Source organism: Falco cherrug, chromosome 5 (genome assembly GCF_023634085.1).
Source record: "Falco cherrug isolate bFalChe1 chromosome 5, bFalChe1.pri, whole genome shotgun sequence".
Lineage (NCBI taxonomy): Eukaryota > Metazoa > Chordata > Aves > Falconiformes > Falconidae > Falco > Falco cherrug.
The window spans coordinates 22,320,767-22,340,565 of record NC_073701.1 but is presented as its reverse complement, the minus strand read 5'-3'; the positions used below and the strand labels follow the sequence as shown (position 1 = coordinate 22,340,565).

The window sequence follows — 19,799 nt, the reverse complement described above, 5'->3', positions numbered from 1 at the left end:
AGGCTATGGAATGGGGTTCATGTTGCATTTTAGCTCAATTTGCACATTGTAGGAATATGCCACCTTTATAGCATAGCCAATAATATGTTGCAACATGGTGAGCAACGTAAATCAGATTGCATTTAATGTTATGTAATATGTATCAACAGATTATAATATACTATAACTGGCTTGACAAGCAGCTCATTACACCAACGAGAAAATTAATGAGCAATTAAGTAAATTTGCATTTCTGTGGGAGGAAAGGTCACAAAATAGCATTTTTGACTGAGTGTTTATCATGCTCGACAGTTTCCAAATTCAGTCTTTGCAAAGTAACATTACTATTTTTATTAGCGTTTCTTTATATAACAAGTCATGATTACACAGTGGAACATTTACTTTCACTAGGATTTTATAATTTCTCTATACAGACACTATAAAAGAAGATATAATCTGCTGAGATCCTTCTGAAAAGTATTAGGGCCATAACTTAGCCTCTCCTTCCTTTGAACTCTCCTGATATGAATACGATTAATTTATGTTCTCTTGTCCTTCGTATATTACCTTTCTGTATTTCAAATGCAGCTCAACTCTGAACCCCAAGAAAGGTTTTCAGAGAAAAGAACTGTTGAAGTTGTTTTAAAAAGGGATAAATCAATTGCTTTGCATACCGACATAAAAACTTCCCTCTCAGCTATGTTGCCATGGGATTGCAGGTAAGGGTTCTGTTTACTTCGGATACATGCAATGACAGTGGTTTGAAAGATAACGGGATGAATTAGTGCCTCGACTTGCAAGTGCTCACTGTGGCTCCTACTGTTGTAGCATACACATTTGCACATTCAGGCCTCCAGCTAATGACTACGGCTGTGTGAACGGGCACTAGCCCTTTCTTTCACACTCGTATTGATGCTGCATTACTAATAGGACTAAACATGGTAAAACCTGTATTTTATTTTATTTTTAACAGAAGTTAGATATGAAAAATCGTTCGGGAACAGATGTGCCATGAAGATAGTGGTATCACCTGTTGAAAGAACCGCCTGCCCAGAAGCACATGGTAGAATTTCCATTGCAGTGTGTCTAGCTGATGTATGGCAACATACCTGAATATGAGGACTAAAATATAGACATTGATTCCAGAAGAGTGAAATGTTTTCACTATCTGGAATAGGGAAAAGAGAAAATAAACAACAGTACAAATAAAATATACATCAGAATTTGATGTTCTTTGATGCTGGTTGGGTAAAAGAGAATGCTTTAAAGAAATTTATTTTTATAAAGTATCTTTAAGCCAATCCTTTTGATAAAAGTCCTGACTTGGGACTTTTATCTGTCACAGGGATATACAGGCTTGATTCTCCAGCCTGTTCCACCACAGACATGGTTACCTATAACTGTATAAAGTGCTATCCAACCAGGTATCCTCACCCTCCTGCATCTGCAGCAATTTGCATTTGATAATCTTTTGGTGTTACTTCCTCACAGAAGTGAATAACCATATGAGGTACAAAGCAGTGGAGAATCAAGTTGTAAGCACTTGCTACAAGGGGGCTGTTCCTAAAAGAATACTGCAAATATTCCCAATTGTTATCCCAACCTTTGGCTGCAGTTCTATGTGATGACAGTCTGAGCTGCACACCACGCTGCCTAAAAGGATGCTACACAACTGGTGGGAGACCAATGTGAATGAAAATCTTCCAGTTTGTTGCATCTTTTAACACACGGTTACAAACCAAGTAGACAGGAGGCAAAACTTGACAGCTGGCTTAAATGAGATGTCTGAGGGAGGAGAGGGAGGATTAAAAACTGGACACCTTTTATCCCAGGCACCAAAATCTGATAAAGCACTTTCACTTCAATTTGCCAGATAAGTCATAAAAAATGTGCTGGTTTAAACCACAGAATGCTTCAAGCAATCTGGAAGTTTAAACAGCTGGAAATTATGGCCTTTTGATATGGCAGTGGTGATTCACATCTGATTTACATTTGGGCTTACTTTGAATGCTTGCCTTCCCATGGATTCAGTTCTTCTTCAGTTATAAGATAGAGTAAGAGGAACAACTTGAATTGAAATAAGACCAAAGCAAAAATGTAAAAAAAAAGCTAAAAACTACCCATAACTAAATCAATAGTAGTGTGATTATTTTTTTGGTTTTATTTCCCAACTCATACACTCCCATTTCCCCAAGTACAGTACTGCAGTTTGAGGGGGAAATGCTAAAATGCGACTGGACTAGCTGATTATTTCTTGATGAATTCCACAGTTTCAGAGGATCTGGATAAGCAGCTGAACTTCAGCTCTTTCAAAATGTGTGTCTTGTTGGCTAAACACTCCATGAAATAGACCTTTCCTGCATTTTTTGCGTACCTTGCTAAGAACATCAGTACTCATAGATTTGGAAAAAATAACAAGGAAGGACAGTTTGGAGTAAAAGCACACAATGTGCCAATTGAGAGCTGGTGAAAGGTGACAGATGAACTTTCCAATACAATGCAGCAGCCTCTACACGTACTCAGTCCTTGAGAACACTGGTTGTAATGGTTGTTGATGGACTGAGGGCTGAATCTTGCTCTCCAATGGCTTCTGAGCAACTGGCTGGCTGGAAATCATGTTTAGGCACTACTGACTTGCAGGGGACTGGAGCCAGCCTTGTAGAAGCAGAAGATGCTCTGTCAGTGCCAATCCCCACAATCATCTAGTCCTTTGGAGTTTGCTTTTTTTCCCTTTGCTTCCTCCCCTCCCCCGCCCTATGTTAGCCAGAAGCAGTGTGGCTAAACACGTTCTGAAATAGGAAAAAAGTCTGACCCTGTGTTACTCAAAAAGTGGTGGTGTTTGTCTTTTTTATTTTTTTAATTGCAAAGCTTTGACCATTTTTAGTTAAGTGTGCTCTGCCTGCCTCATCCCTACTCCAAGCTAATATGCTATAAAATGCTTCTCTGGCTTAGTTCCACTCTTTTTAGCTGCTGATTTTGGTCAGCATCTTATTAATTGCCTGCTTGACATGGGTGGTGGAGCTTCGTCTCCGAGTCTTGCCCTGGACCATCTTTCGACGCCGTACCTCACGACAGAGCTCATAGAAGGCCTCCATAATGTTGCCTTCTCCTGTGCAAGCAGAGCACTCGTAAAAAGCACATGCCAGTTCTGTGGCCAGCTTTTCACCTTCCTCTGTGCTGACCTGCCTGGAGTGATCCAAGTCTGCTTTGTTCCCCACTAGGATCAGGGTGACATTTTTGGGTTTTTTAACTTCATCCAACAAGTTCTTAAGTGGCAGCACTTCTTCAAAGCTGCCTCTGTCCGTGATGTCGTAAACCAGAACAAAGCCTTCACCCCATCGCACGTGTCCTTCTTTCTGTATAGCATCCTCCTGCTTTGAAAAGACAGACACCAGGCTTAGGAATCTGATTTATGAATAAGACACCAGGCCTTCAGATAGATGTTGATCCTACAAAGCCATGTACATCTGCTTTATTTTATACTTTATGCACATCACTTTTTTTTATCATGTAGCATAGGTGATCTACTCTACCAAGGTGCCATGGACTACCTGTGGACAGGCTGGTAGCAGGCAATTATAATAGGTCTCTGTTGAATGATACCCAGCACGTGAGCTGCACAGGACTGTGCAGCATGAGCACCTGCCATGCTGCATGTTTTGAAAGGAAGGGAGACCTGACTATGACAGAAGTTCTCTTTGTTTTGGTGGGAATCATGGACTGGGGTTTTCAAGCCTCATAACTTGACTGTAGAAATAGACTGTGACTTTGTGAATAAAAATATGTTGTTGGGTTGGCCCTTAATCAAGGAATGAGAAAAAAATAATTTTAATCCCAGAGTAAACCCTGCTTTGTTTGTTCTTCCAATGTTTGAAAACTTTAAGCAGGATTCCTTGCAGAAGGATCTGAATCCAACATGCTGGGTCAAGAAGCAAGCTGATGGTGATGGAGGAGCAGGGGCTTTGCTCAGAAGCAAATCTCCGTCCCTAGAAGCGGAGCACACCTGCCATACACCGCACTGCTGCCACCACCGCACTCCCCTTCCCTGCTGTCTATTTGAGCCAAGGTATTGGATAATAGTACAAGTACCCACGCACCTGACCAGCTGTATCTAGTATCTCCATGGAAACCACTTCATCATCAATGGTAGCTTGGTGACGATATGTAGACTCTAGAATAAGAACATATTTTGTGAAACATATTAAAAGAAAGTAAGGTGGTTTTTTTGTATCTTCCTTACAGCTACGTCAGCATAAGACCTGAGATATGATGTACGGCTTCACTAAACTTTATTTGTTGGAGCTCTTCCAGCCATTCTGGAACACACTCAAGGCCTCCATTCTACAATGGTGACTCTTCTAGATCTCCCCATATGGCACAACTCTTTCTTTCCCATGAGTTATTGCTGCAAAGGGCTGTGTCTGTGGACACTGCACCCTGCCGAACAAAAGGACCGAGCTTCCTGCAACAAAAAGCTCTGCAAGGCTGCAGCCTGTTTTCCATGTTTGCCCATAGGGAAGGCTGCCACCTGGAAAGCACAAATAATACTACCCTCAAAGCATCCAGCTCAACAGCCGGTCATTGTGTAGCCTGAAGTCTCACAAGATCAAAACTGGTATGGTTGCAGATCAGGCAACCTAACCACTAAGCTCAGGCCTTATACTATGATAAAATTACAGAACAGTTAGCTATTTTAGGAATGTCTCTTTGAAACATGCTGAAATCATCACATTCCCCTCTCCTAGCAAGGTCTCAAGCAGTGATTTCCCTGTGTATGATTTATAAGGATAATGAGTGGGCATTAAGCATTCACACTACGCTATAGGAATAAAAAGGGACCTATTTACTGTGCCCTAGGTTTTAGAACCAGGCAACTAATCAAAAAACTAATGACAAAAGGGCTTGGTTTATCTTAATGAGCTGCTAAGTTAAATTTGATAGTGTTTGACCCAAAACTTGGAAAATTATCTGTGCTAACATTCAGATTTATTACTGTTGCTAGCTCACAGATGTCCTATATCAAAAGACAAATGCATATGCTGTAAAACTGCAGCCAGGGACTATGAATGCTTTTCTGCTTTGCATTGTCAGAGATGCAATTCGTTTATTTGGTGCAAATCTCCTCAATAGGATGAAGGATATCTTTAAGGAAACACATTTCTTTAATTTGAACTTGTGAAAGGGCTCATGTTTGGTGAATGCCTTTTTTCCGTATGTACTTAAGAATGTCACCTTCATAATCATGAGTGTTTTGATGCTGTTGCTGCTACACACACTCTTCCCAAACCAAAAATGTCACTTCCCTCCTGTGCCACCTTAATTGCTGTAAGTAGCACAGCTGCCTCTAATAGGGACAAATGGTCAACGTAATTAGGCAGATGGCAAGCAATTTTGCTGTAGGGTTTCAGGCAATGAAGACTAGTTTTTTTTAAAAAAAGCTGTAAATACCCCTTCTGTTTAGTATTGCAAGGCTGCAGAAGGAGTTGGAGTTCTACTGTTGTGATTCTGAGGCTGTACCTACACAGCAAAGTAAGATATACTAAGTCTGTCAGTGGTATGTCTCTGTCCCATTTGTGCACCCTGCTAGCTGCAGCGATTCCCCCGGGGAAATGCAGAAAAGCTAGGAGCTCTAGTTAGGTGTGGAAGCTGCAGTGATGCACCTTCAACAAGTTATTTCAGCAGCTAAAATATTCAGTGCTAGGTTGGGACTCCACGTCCAAGGTCATTTAGGAAATTATGCTTTGTTTCTTTGGGGGAGAGTGCTGTGAAGAAGAGATGGCTCACCGAGTAGGGTGATGTTAGGTCATTACTTGTATAGGCCTTCCAGTGCCTAAATGCCTTCAACCATTTGACCCTGCTTGACAAGTAGATGTTGCGAACTAGTCCATACAACTTGAGAAAGTGCTCATCCAACCACGCTTGCGGCGTATCTGTGAAATGTCCTTCTTAGGAGGCAGAGTGTGGTAGGTCATGTGGCTCTTCCTCGTGAAATGGGACAATAAATCTCAAGTAGACTTGTGCTCGCCACAGAAAAGTGGCATGATTCTTAAATGATACTTGAGTTCTCAAAATAGGACTCTGGCAGCACTTTATGGTGCAAGCTTAACTCACTTTGGCTGCTCACGTTGGGATGGAATTTGATCCTGGATGAGTAGGACTGGTTTGGGTCAGATTAGTGTAAATAAATCTTAGTAAATGTGTGTTTGTTCCTGTGCTTTGGAATGTGTGGTAGCTGGGTGAATTTTAATGAGGAGTGTAAAACAGCTGGATGTTTAAAGCATTTTTTTGATGTAATCACATACATAGCTTTTTCAAAGGAACAGAAACATCTGAAGAATCTGGCTGTCTTGTAAGTTACGAGCCCTGAAGTTGTGATTTCCAGTCTGTTCATATTGATTCCATGGTACTTCACAAACATATTGCCTTGCTTTGGGATTTATTAATATAATTTTCTCAGTTGTATTTTTTTTTCTTTAGACATACAGCTAGAGAGAAATTAGATGACTTGAGATACCTGCTGGATCCCTAACTGGAACCACTGACAGTGCATGTGTCTGTGTCTCTGCTAAGCACCCTCGACTCCTATTAGAGTTGATGAATTAAAATAGGTGCTGGATATAGCTTGTCTGATCTCTCTTCTCAGATAAATCACGCCTCAAAAGCACTTAGAAGTCTAAAATTCATCAGATGAATCCAGGCTGTAAATGTCTTACGTTTGCATCATCATGGTGAAGTAGAAAGAGCAAAGTGTAACACTGTACCAGTGGCTCCCAAGATGACTACAGGCAACTTTCTAAGCTTCAGATTGTCATTTGCACCAGGTGATGCCTATATGTTATATCTATAGCAATATGGCTAAAACCTCAGCTAGAAATGAAACTGCAGAGCTGTGTTTTGCTCTTAGTAGACTCAGTGACAAAGCTGCTAGCCTCAATGCTGTCGGGGAGCTGCTGCTGCTGACTGAGCTGTGCTGTGCCTTACGCTGCTAGCGCTGTGGAGAGAGCTGTATTTGGTGTTTGATTATAAGTAAATCTGACCCGTTCATGTTGGTTTGGGGGTGTGCCATGCTTCTAGCCATATTCCAAATAACAAGACCAAAGGTGCTGATGGTTGCGGCTTTGGAAGGTGATGGCAGATTTCAGGGTCCCGCTTGGATATAAAGCTGCCATCCCCCAGGACTCCTGCTGTGCAAAGTACTTTTGGTTCTCACAATCCTATCGTTTGAAAAAATGTAGTTTATTCCAGAAACACTTAGAGCTGTCAAAAGGCCTGAGAAACATTTTGGAAAGTGGTGGCAGTGGGTTTGGTTTTAAGTGTATAATATATTGCCACAATAATTCATTAATAGGAACTGGATAAAATTTTTAAATTACCATAGCTACTGAATAATTGTGGAAATAATGATTGGAGATGGGAATTAAAGATCTCCCCTGGGGCTCTCTGTGTTGATAAGTGTATTACAAATCTCCCTATTCTTCTGAGCAATATGATTTTAAAAAATGTAGGGGAAAAAAATACTAAAATAGAGAAAACTTTGAAGCCCATGATCCACAGACTGTCCATAGATATGATATTCAGTCACAGGTTGACCATATCACATCCTTGTGCAGTGCTTATTGTATATTTATTATATATGTGGGGTTTTTATTAAATATGTGTATATTTAATAGAGTTTGGGCTTATAAGTCTTAAATGGTCATTTGTCAAACCTATTTGTGCAGGACTATCCTGATCTATTGAATATATCTGTTTCAGAAGTTTGTATTTTCTAAAGAAAAACTATTATCTGAGAAGTAATTCCTAGTTCTTGGTTTAGATTTGTAGTGATATAAAAAGCTGTTTTCGGTACTTGTTTATTTTGAACAGGCAGTATATATCGAGGTATGTCACAGCTCTGGAAGGAAATATTTGCATTGGAAGGCTTTATTGCTTTTAGGAAAACACTTGTAATAGTAGGTAAATCAGCTGAGATGGAGCAATGACATACACCGTTTCACATGTAGATTTAAGGAACTGCCTGGTCTCTTTTGTTTGCTCTTAAGTACATAGGGACACAGACTCTGTTTCCATTTAGAATTTTAGTTCATTTTTGTCAAGAAAGGTTAATAAAACAAGGACATATAAAAATGCTCTAAGCAACTTTGGCCGCATGGTGGCTTTTAGCCAACTGCATCTGAGAACAGCAAGAGACCTAGAGAAAGAGCTTGTGTAATAATTACAGCTGATTGTCCAGACCAAAAAGCTTCAGCTAATAGGCATGAACTTCTAAATTCTGGTTAAAGTCTTGTTGGATGGCAATGGAGCAGTATGTTTTAAAAAGACTAAAATTTCCCATAATTATTTCTGATTACGTAATAAAGGTTTTGCTGTTTGGTTTTTGTTTGGGGGGTGTGGATGGTTGGGGATTTTTTGGTGAATTTTTTGGTGGGGTTCTTTTTTATTTTTTTTTAAATTAACTCCCTGCTTGCTTAGACTTCTGCAACTTTTGACATCCGTCAGGATGTAGCTCTCTATCACATCTGAAAATAATGACACCCCACAGGGAAAAAAAAACTTACCTCCACTACTAACCCTGGTGCTGTTTGATATGTTCTCGAGAGCTTTCCTTGAGCCTGCCTTTATGAAATCTGTCCCCCTCTGCATTTCCTTATTGCTTCAGGAACCTTTAACATTTTAGAAAATCCCTGTAAGTTGAATGTACCTTCCTGACTCAGAAAGTTTCTCCAGCCTTCTTCCTTCCCCTACCACAGATCTTCTCAAAACTCAGCTGAATGTATTTTTTTTGCTTGCGTCTGGCTTTTACTTACTCCATCCATTATTTACCTTACAGGAGGGGTTTTATTTTGCAACCGTCAGTGGTTTTACAGTAAGCACAGTACTGCCCTTGTGTATTTAGAACGTATTTCTAATGCTAATGCATTCTATCCTCACACATCTCTTTATTAACCGATACTACAGACCCAAAAATAAGCATAGTTGGGTGATTTATCAATAACACCATCAAATGACATGCCATGCATTGTTATTGCAGTCGTTGTTATCACATGTAAAAGAGGAAAATTAGTAAAAAGAAAGTTTCTGACAGAAAACTCTGTGACACTGACAGCTCTGATAATTGGACTTGGACTCTTCAATGTTGTGTTTCTGCCTGTGTAACCCCGAGAGTCAGGAAATACAGAAGGAAAAGTTTCAAGAGGTTGTACAGTACCTGTGATGTGCTTTATTTGTATGACTGTCATACTACATGAACAATCATGTCAAGCTAGAAATTTAACCCAAAAAGTATATGAAAAAAATAAGGTGTTTGTTTGCAGTGATATTTAATTCAACTCTAGGAACTCTAGCCTACTTCACACGTGGTTTGCCATTATGAGTGCTGCTTTTGGAATTGATACACTGGTGTGCAAATGCAAAGGAGTTTCCTTTCTAACTTCATTTTTGGCTCTATTGGCTGCCTTCTGCAAGGCTCCATTTGCTGTACTCAGAGTCGTGACTACAGTACAGCAGGTATTCACAAACCAGTCAGATTAAAGCTGTGCACAAAAAAAGTCATATGACAGGCACTGCGGGCAGTGTGTCTTAGCTTGCTGATCTGCTTTTAGTTGTTTTCTGTCCAAGGCGAAACTCTCAAATATTTCTGTCCTGTATAAATGCAGGCTGGGCAGAGGGTAGAGACCCTATAAATGCCCCTGCGGAGGCACAGAGCAGAAGAGCCAGCGTATACTGGGCAGGCAGCAGCCATGTGCCTCTGCTGCGGGGCTGTCCCAGGTCCTGTTGCCCTGGAGATGGGCAAAGACTTATTCGTAGAATCTTAGAAGAAGATTCAGGTGCTGTGGGGGCTCATGGGAGACAAAGCATGCCCTGTGGAGCACAAGGATACATGCAAAAAAAATAGCTACCACAGTAGGTAATATGGATAAAAAATTCAGAAGAAATGAGGCTTCATCATGGTTGCTGCTTAGTGAGCAGTTTGGGATTTATCACATTTTCCTACTTAGTCATGCAGAGCCCCATGAGACAATGAAATTCTCATCTTGGTATGAAAGGATCTGTGGCATCTCCAGAATTTGCTTTTTAGGTAGAACACATAGAAGATATAAAACTAATCTACAGAAAAGCATTTTTTTTCTTGATGCGTTGACATTTTCATTGAACAGCATTTTGGCCACCAAATAGAAATGCTAGAATACAGATTTCTTGAAGCTCTAAAAAAAAAGTTATGTCTATTTGTAAACCTCTGCGGCATATGTTTTTTCTCCTGTGTGCGAAGACTGGGTTTCTTTAAAGGAGAAAGGAGCGGTGTTACTTTTCCTTTCCTATAGGTTCTTTCCTCACCAGCTTTTACTGAGACAGGCAGAGAAAACATGTACAGATAGCTGGGAACTGGGTCTGTCAAAGCATGCTAAAACAAAACCAACAAAACCAAAGCAGTGCTAACTAGTAGGGAGTAAACGTCAAGGCTTTAACTGTTTCTTAATTTTTTCAATTTAACCTTCCACCAACACTAATCAGAGATGTTAGCTCCTGGTAGGAGTTATGCCCATGACAAGTTTAAGACTAAATAAACCATATTTTGCTACACTTTTTTGTTTGATTGTGGCAAGAAGTCTTTGTTAGTGAAGCTGTGAGCTTCATCTTATTTCTGCCAATATAAATGAAAATTAACCAGTGAGACTTTTCTCACACCTAAAACAAAAAAAGCAAAAGCCTGCTCTCCTGAAGGTGCAAAAGCGAGCAGTGGAAACTCTACTCACCTGCAGAAAATTTCAAAGTATGATGAGCAAGAGAAGTAAGGGCAAAATATTTTGTAGCTGTAGCTACAGCAAGAACAGTCACTGCCATTCCTGATTTTTGCTGTCTGTTGAGCTACTGTAAAAAGGCAATATTTTTATTACTGGCATCAGGAATATCTTCATCTTGAGACTCATGTGAAATAAAACAAACCACATTGTCAGGTAACTGCTTCCCATGTTATTTTAAGCATCTTCCTCTGCTGCTCTGAATTACAATTTCATCATTTCAAGTCTTTGTTGAGCATTTTAGAAGCCAGTGTTGGGGTTTAAGGTGCTCTAGGCCATACCGGTCCATTTCCTTACAAACACCTCAGAGGAATCAGGAATACTTTCGCGGCTCATTGCCATAATACATTCAGTATAAATTCCTACTGCTGAGGTATAAAGTAAAAATGATATAACGTATTAAATGTGTATCAAGTGAAGTAATGTTTCTACTGTTTTGAAGTTGGAAAAACAGAAACCCAGGAAGATGCCTAGGAAGGCACAATCTGGGCTGTTGAGGGCTGGATCCCTTAAGCACTGAGGCAGAAGGAATGAGTAATTTTGTTAGTAAAAATTGAGGATACTAATAGCTAGAGTCTGGCTTGAAAATAAGGCTGTTTTCCAGCAGTTTATTAAGCGTCTGCACATTTGTCATGGCACTCCTTGAAACGCAGATTGGCAGCCATTCCTCCTAGCCCCAAATGGTTGGTTACCGTTACACCTCACTTTGGCTGAAAGCCCGCACTGGACCACATATGTTACTCCTAGCTCGTGCTTAGGTAAGTAGTAGTTGTCAACATGAGTCTTCAGACGAAATGTGCAGAAGGCAAAGTTTTGCAAGATGATGGCAGAACTCTCTCCTCTTTTGCTTGCTATGGAAAATGGTTATTTTTAACGGTAAGTGTGTTGATGATCTGGTCTACAGCACTGTGTAGACTGCAGTGTCCCGTTGTGCAGCAGGAGGAAGAGGGCTGGGAGGGAAGGCTTCTCCAGGCTGCCTTCCTCCTGGGGCTGCTGGTCTGCCAACCTTTACACCCTAGGGCTGAAGGGACCATCAGTTGATGATTTATTAACACTTATCTTTAGTATGGGGTCCTTTGTTAAAGGTTCTGTTTGCTGTCTGGGCAGTTTCTCAGCTGCGCTGCTGGGAGTCAGTATTTTTATGGTAGAGGCAGGCAGTAAACCTTTAGGAGTGTTAAGACAAACTTGCTGAGTGAGCCACAAGTAAAGAAAACTAGAAATCTGCAACATACAAAGATGTGTTTCTTCAGCTTGTGATTTGCAGCAGGGAAAGCAATCCTGGGGATGAAGAGTCTGTATTCAGATGGTATTCCAGCTGCCCAGACAATGTGTTAGCTGAATAAACCAGAGAGCAAAGGCAGTCCTTGGGAACAGTATTTGGACTTAAGCTTTTTATCATGGCTGTGTTGGCACAAAATTAACCCAGAAAAATAGTTCTTGCATCTTCTCTTTTTAAAGTAAATTATTCTTAGTGAGGTCTTGGCTCCCACTGCTAAGCTGTTCCTAGTTATTGACCATTTTGATGGAAGCTAGTTTGGATATATTCCCACTCTGCTCTACTGTTTATGTCGTTTGTACAGATCTGTATTTATCAGGTGCAGAAAAGAAACTCAGGTTAGCAATATTTTCTAGTGTTGTAATGTTAAATGCGTTATCTATGGTATCTGCAAGCTTCCCTTGTGACCTCTGATTTATATAATTTTGCTAACGGAACCCCCAACTACAGATGTGGTTATACAGGCAAAACTACCCTTCTAATGTAAAAATAGTCTTCCTTGCAACCAGCTTTGCAATGGGAATAGCTTTCTTGCCAATGTAAACGATACCTTTGCAGGGTGATTTCTGCTGTTCTTGCCACAGCAGAGAAATTTGTAAAGTTTGGAGCCGGTCAATAGGAGATGAAGTTCTCTGCTGTGAGATAATTCAGGGCACTTACAGAGGTGTCTGTCTCCCTCCCTCAAGCACTTGTTTATCTAGTGTATCTTTCTGCAGCCCTTTGGCTGTTTCATGTTATGCTGGAGAAAAACAGTGCTATCATGGGCCTTTCATAATCAAATTAGTGGGAGAGCAAATTGTACTACCTTATCTCCTACCTTTGCTGCTTTACTGATACCTACACATTTTACCACTGTTTGATGGTGTCTTACAGTCTGTCTGTCTCTTGCATTAGATAGGACTTTTTAGAAACACCAACTCAGGTTTTCTCCTCTCCCAGTAGAAAAAGAGTGACAAAACCCTCAGTGACTTAAAATGGAAGAAATGCTCTTTAAAAATGTCACCATTAATCTACTAGTCCTAGCAGACTTATAATTTTTCTTAAGACTCATGTTTCTTTATGGTTACCTCTGCTCCTTCAAAGTAATGAATAGCCTTTTCTCTGTCCCATTCAAATTAAATAAACTCCTATGCTTTCAGTCTCTGCCTTCATAGACAGAGCAGTCTGTTATGCACTGTTCTGCTGAGTATCTGCTCAGAGACATTTTTCCTTACAGAAGATTAGCAAAGTTGTATGAAATATGTGAACAGCTAGAGAAAGGCATTTAGGGGTAGTGTGAGAAAGCCAACTGACTTTTGGAAAGGTCAACGAATATATGATCTCCTTTGGTTGCTATTATTTTATAGGTAGACTTTTGTTTCTGTGTTTCTGTGCAGCTTTGATATGTGATTAACTCTATAAATACCAGTTACTTAAAGGATTTACAACCCTTCTATGAGATGAAGGATTTTGCAGGTGGGAAACAGAGGCAGAGAGACTGAAGGCAACACATCAGTGACAAAATCAAGGAAAGAACTGAGGAACCTGTCTCCTGCACTTCCTTGAGGTTTTATTTGTTTGGGTTTTTTTCCCCTGTATCGCAAAATTGGCTGGTTTAAGTCCCTCACCTCAGAAAGCATCTGATTCCCCCAACTGCACATAAAAATGCTAATTCAGTACAAATGACACAACCCCGTTCATAAGCCCCTCTTTTTTTCTTTTTTTTTTCTTTCTTTTTTTTTTTTTTAATCTTGGATATCCCAGCTCTGTTTCTAGTTAAGCAAATTGTTCTGGCTATGGTACAACGAATGCATTCTCAGAGAAATACTGCAAAACATTTTTAAAAGCACCCACTTAGCCATAGCTATGATGAATTTTCGTCTTTCATCATTTGATCCATGAGAGTGTCCCTGCATGTCACAGCTTACAGAGGCAGGTAATTTGCTGTTGCCCGTAAAGTATTCTGCAGGCTGTGAGTGCTGTCTATCTACTGCTGTGATAACTCTTTGGGCTTCCACCTCCTTTTTTGCCCGCCAGGAAAAAATAAATTTGCCAATTCCATTGACTTACTCTAGTTCAGCACCTCCAATTTTAAATTCAATTATATATTACTTGTTTGACGACAAACCACAATATCTCTCCATCTTTGAAGACAGGTGAAGGCACCCTAAATTCTGGGCACCGCCACTGGCTCATGGGTGAAATTGCTGAGATACAGACTGTTATTCCGATTTACTGACACTGAGGAGAGCAGCTATTCACAGCAGCCTTGAAAATCATGGTGTGAAGCCCTGGGTTACTGGAGTCCATGGAAGTCCTGCAATTCAGGCTAAGAGTTCACCCACAGAGAGTGCATGGACGAATATAGATCTTTGCGCCTCCACCTTGAAACTCATCCCCATAGAGTATGTCCCTCCCTGAGACGATGCTGGCTGGCTAGTGTTACGCGTTTATAGGCTGCTGGGTTTGTGGCAGCAGTGGGGTGGTCGAGTCCCAGGACCACCTGCATCGGCACTGCTGTGAGGGTGCTGCCTCGGTGAGCGGGACAAATCATCAGCCTGCTGCCACCCTGCTCCTGGCAAGCGCTGCTGCAATGGTACATAGAAATGCTTGTTTTCATGCTTCTACGAATCTCTTCATAGAGCCAAACTGAAATATAACAGAAATTTCCAGTTCTGTGTTCAATCCACCGCAGATATGTTGCTTATGTTTGTGAAGTGCTTTTAGGCTGTGGCTTAAGCGATGCCCTAACCAGGCCAAGTGGTTTTAGACCTTCTAACCTCTCACTGAATCTCCTTATAAATTTGCAAGTTGTGTTCTATTCAGAAATATACAAACCTTAATCCATCTGGTAACACAATCCCCTTTCTTAGTACATATTTAACAAGTAAAGAAGACTAAGTTTAATGCTGAATCCATATATTTAATATTTTAGAAAACTGTATGTATTTGTTTTGAATGTGCAGTTCCAGCCCATTTCTACACAGAGCTCTGTCACTGAACCTTCTAATTCTGTAACCATGTGAGATAGTTGTATGATTTGTTAAAACTAAAGAGTGAAAGTGGAAACCCATTTGCCTTGATAATGCTAGGTAACCACTTAGCCTGAGAGATTTAGCACCTTTTTAAAAAAACAAACAAACAAAAAAACCCCATGCCAAGATGGTGACAGTGACTTGCCAATTAAATAGAAATGATGGAGAAGTCAAGGCTGATGGTTAACACTCTCCAGAAAGTGACCCTTGCTGCAGTTGTTACCCCTTGGCTGAGAATAGCAAAATAAAAAGTAGAGTGATATGTACTTTTGTGAGGATGCAGTTGTCCTACCAACGCTTGCACAGATCCAACATCCTGCACAAAAGTGGCAGAGCTGCAAAGCCCTGACTTCAGCAGCAGCCCATGTGCCAAGGCTTGCAAGGTTCAGTGATGTTCATCCTGCCAGAAAATGTTATTTTGTGGTTTGCAATTTGGCTTCTGGAGATACAGCAGTATATCCACATGCTGCTAAAAATATGGTCCTTCATTTTCTTCTGGCAGGTTAGAGTAGTCAAGAATATTTATAAGGTGTGTTTTTTCCTTTCCAGTTAAAATGCACCACCCTCAAATTAAAAGAGGACAAGGGTTTTTTTTACCCTGATGCTTAGTTTAGGATCATGTTGAACTTCCATCAGGCCTTGTAAAGCTTGGTGAAAGCTTTCCTAAAAATAGGAATTATCTTGGGATTCCTTGCATCAGAGGGCTAATGGGTAGCTGAAAACTTGAATAAGTAATAAACTATAAATATGATATTTTTGTCACTGCCCCAGTGATTTTTGGCAAAACCTCATGTTGTTTAGTAGCTAGATAGTTTGCATCTGTTTTACTCCTGTCCTTTCAAAATTACTTGACAAAGCTGCTTATTCTCCCTGTAGAGCAAAAGGGTCTCTCGACACAACTTAAACTTCTTGTTTTGGTGGAATATGTAGATATCCCTCTTTCCACCCAGCTGCCAGTCCATGATTGCTAGGAAGAAATTAATCTGTTCTGCTAAAACTTCTCAGTAAATTCAGCTCAGTGATGTTTACAGGTAACTGGACACCAAATCACTGCAGGATGATCATGAAAAAGACAGAAATATATTTATTCAAGCATTGATTCATAAAGCTTTTGAAGGTACAGTCCCTTTCTGATTGATCTCTGAAGGCCTGAATATTGGTTAGAATTTCAGGAGATTTTTTTTTCCCCTAACAATTCAGAGCCTCCTTTGAATCCTGTTATGATCCTTAGTTTAAAAAAAAGAGCACTTTAAAAAGCAATCTTTGGTGGTCAGCTTCCACCAGAGATTACTATGATTAAGAAATAACTTATTGACAATAGTTTATTCATTTTTTCAACTTATCAAACATTTTCCTCTGAGCAACTTAAAGCACTTAGCTTCACAATGACTGTAATACCTAATTTAAGCTGCTGTTCTCTAAACTGAACGAGAGTGTAGAATTCAGTAAGTCAGAAGAGATTTAGGTTTTGTTTTATTGAGATAGGACTGTTGCCTGCATGAAAGCTTTCCATGTTGCAAACAGAAGATGATTAGATTCCTAAAGGGCATGGTTAATATGCAGTTGTATTCATTTGTAAAACAGAAACAAATGTCAAGTCTTGCACACCAAAAAGGGTGTGGGGCCTTCATAATGGGGCAAAAAATAATAAACCTTGCAGCTTGCTAATTACTTAGTTTGTGTACTTAAGCAAAGCAACAAGGACAGTTTTGCGTGCAGTTTACCTGTAAGAAATAAATGTACTTGGATTATACTGATACAAAACCCTTTATGTACTACTTCTATTGTCAGCTTCTTAAAATGATGTATTAGTGATGGAGCTGTGAAGTCCTAATACTAATAATATGAATAGAACACTATATTGAACACCCTGTATTGCAGTACAAGGCAGGTGACATGTAATTCACTGATGAGTATATTGGTATTAGCAGATAAAAGAATGTATTTGAGTTCAGGTTTTTCTGTGAATTATTTTCCAAAGATGAGATTTCTGGTATCTGTCATTTGTTCATCTTGCCACACAAAAATACTTAGTATAATACTGGATACTTTGCTTTGTTGGAAGGGCTGCCTAAGTTTTGTGACAAAGCATATTAAACTTTCATCTTTGTTTCTGCTGTGCAAGTTTATAGCATTCTGTATTTCTTTGGTGAAACCAATTAGAGAAAGAACCTTAACAAAGAAATAGGTATTTAACTCTATGGTCTGTATTTGAGCCTCCAAAGAAAGGTTAGGAAGGAGATGGCAGTGGATGGTCAGAGGACAGGAAATTTCCCGTCCCCTTACTTCATGTGTAAATCACTTAGTCCTGAGGTATTGAAGGTGCCTTCTAAGAAGTGAATGCCTTGTCTTGGACTTGTCCTGGACCTTCTCTGGTGCAGAGCACTCAAATATACGCTAACTTAGGAAATACTAAGAAACTGGAGCTTGGCCCAAATTTCCAAGCAAGGCCTCTAATTATTCAGAGCAACTGTTTGACAAGTCTTTTTTGAGATATCTGTGCCAGCTTCTCAAAAGCACCAGACCCAACACAGCTAATTGGGAGTAGTGGGGGAGACGTGGAATCTCTGTTGATGACTGGTGTCCCTATCTGGTGAGCCAAAAAGTGAGACACAATGTACGTTTGAAAGTGAGGACAAAACACTTACCTAAGGGTAGGTAGACTGACTGTAAGTACCCACACTTTTTTTTCCTCTTGAATTTTTGAGATCTGTATCCCAGCCGTTTTATTCTCTAGCAGCTGATGTTCGGATTATCCAAAAGCAGAAAACTGATCGCACACTAAATAATTTTCAGAGGGCAATGCTAATGCAATTGCTTTCAACGGCAAAATCCCCATTGACTTCTGTGTAGGCAGGAATGTGCCTCATACATTAGTTCTCCTTTCGTCTGAGTTCATCACTGTTTCTTTATTCTGCCATCTTAGGTAATCATTTGTTCCAGCTTTAAATGACCATAGAGAAGCTTTTTACAGCAAATTTAAAGGTTGTCTGAGGCTTGGAATTTTAACTCTATGACTTTCCATTACTTCAGCCATGCTATTATATACAGCATACCATGTGTACAGAACAAAATGCAACCTACCTAACGTTGGATCATACTCCCAGATGAACCGTTTGGTCAGGAAGCGTACGACGAGAGCTGGAGGGACAAAAAGAACCCAGGTGAGATGCACAAGCCATCAACTCGTCTGGTTTTTAAAGCTTTCCCAGCAAACTTTTCTGTGTGAATGGGCATGTAGCAGCTCCCCTGACCTGTGAGCAGAATTCAGCATTGCTTATTGTGGCAGCTGGGACCTTTTCACTACTTGTAGCCCAATTCACATTTTTGAAGGGGGAAAACAAAATGAAAAAAACCCCAAAACTCTTTACAGTATTAATCATTTACCATGGAACAATGCTGGAACAAGACTACCAGAATACCAGGAGGTTTTAAATTGTAGTTTCTAACCTTTTTTCACTTTTTTTTTTTTTTTTTTTGTCACTATAGCTTCTACCATTAAAAAGCCAAACCCACCCCATTTACAGTGTTACAAGGAGATGACCTTTGAAAAAGCACTGTCTTGGATGCTTTAGATTTCCCGTAAACAGTGGAAAAAAGGGTTGGCAGTTTTTGAACCAGGATGCTTTGAAGCTTCAAACCAAAACAATTTAATTCTTGAAAATTTACGGTTCAGATTTGAAACCTTGTAAAGGTCAACATATAACTGGCTAAATAGCTTCCTTCTGTAGTTTGGCATGCCTACCTTGCAACAATTTATCTTCCATGTTTTACCTACTTGTCACTTAAAGTAATCAGCTGTAATATTTTAAACCAATAGTCAACAAATGTTAATGAATTTGTTGAAGTAGAAATAAAGCTTTAGATTTTGGAGCATGGGATAACTAGTTCTCAGTTTCAGTTTATGGTCTAAGATCTTGCTACTTATGTTCTTTTAATTTTTTCTATCCCTCCACCCTCTTTAAAAACAGCCTATATAGGCTTTGTCAGCATGTTGCTTATGTTCTAATTTAAAACTAAGCAGTGCCTTGAATTTCTAGTGGTGTAAACAAAGCATTCACCACCACCAACTATTCAAAATCCTTTCCGCATTTCCAAAATGGAGCTAGAGATACCACTGTGCTAGCTATGATTGTAGTGGTTACAGCTACAGGAAAAGTTTTCCTTGTCAGCTGTACAGGATTGTTCCATCCTTCTTTCAGTTACAGACGGACAGTAAAATGTGACACCTAACCCAGTCCTGAGCCTTTTCAAAATTAAAGCTATGAGAACGTCTCACATCCCAGATTTCTGTGCCCAAGAGTAGGACATGGCAACAGCCTGAAGAATAAGTATAATTAATTAAGCTTTGCTTAATCAGAACATTTGTTTTCAGGAAGATTTAACTATGCCTCACACTTGGAAGGACAATAAGAAGCTGGTTCTAAGGAAATGAGATTACCACACAAGAAGCAATTTTAAATCGGTGTTATTTTAAGTTTTCATTCTCCTTAGGAAATCCTACCTTTTAATTTTTTTTTTTAACCTTTGCAGAAATGCTCTCCTTGGCCCTCGGACTGAATGTGACAATTCTTAGCCACAGTAACTTTTCAAGTCATAGTCCTAACATGGATGTCATTATACTACAAGAAGATCTGTGTGTAGCTTATTTTCCATCCATCATGATGTCTGCATCAGGACTTTTTCCCCCACAATTTATCTCAGCTGGAATAGTTTAAACATCTTGATGTT

The 19,799-nt window shown here is 39.8% G+C and overlaps 1 protein-coding gene across 3 annotated transcripts in view; it reads right to left on the bottom strand.

The window, feature by feature from the left end:
- Positions 1 to 303: 303 nt before the first annotated feature.
- RERG (RAS like estrogen regulated growth inhibitor) overlaps positions 304 to 19,799 on the bottom strand; it is a 108,810-nt gene continuing 89,314 nt past the window's right edge. For 2 of the 3 annotated variants that reach the window (XM_055712481.1, XM_055712480.1), the window contains 3 exons: positions 18,153 to 18,209; positions 4,077 to 4,150; positions 304 to 3,353 (listed from right to left, as the gene is read on the bottom strand). In XM_055712481.1, the coding sequence (XP_055568456.1) occupies positions 2,943 to 3,353; positions 4,077 to 4,150; positions 18,153 to 18,209 (542 nt within the window). In that variant the 3' untranslated portion in view covers positions 304 to 2,942. The remainder of the gene's footprint in view (positions 3,354 to 4,076; positions 4,151 to 18,152; positions 18,210 to 19,799) is intronic. The other variant, XM_055712482.1, reaches the window with a different exon arrangement.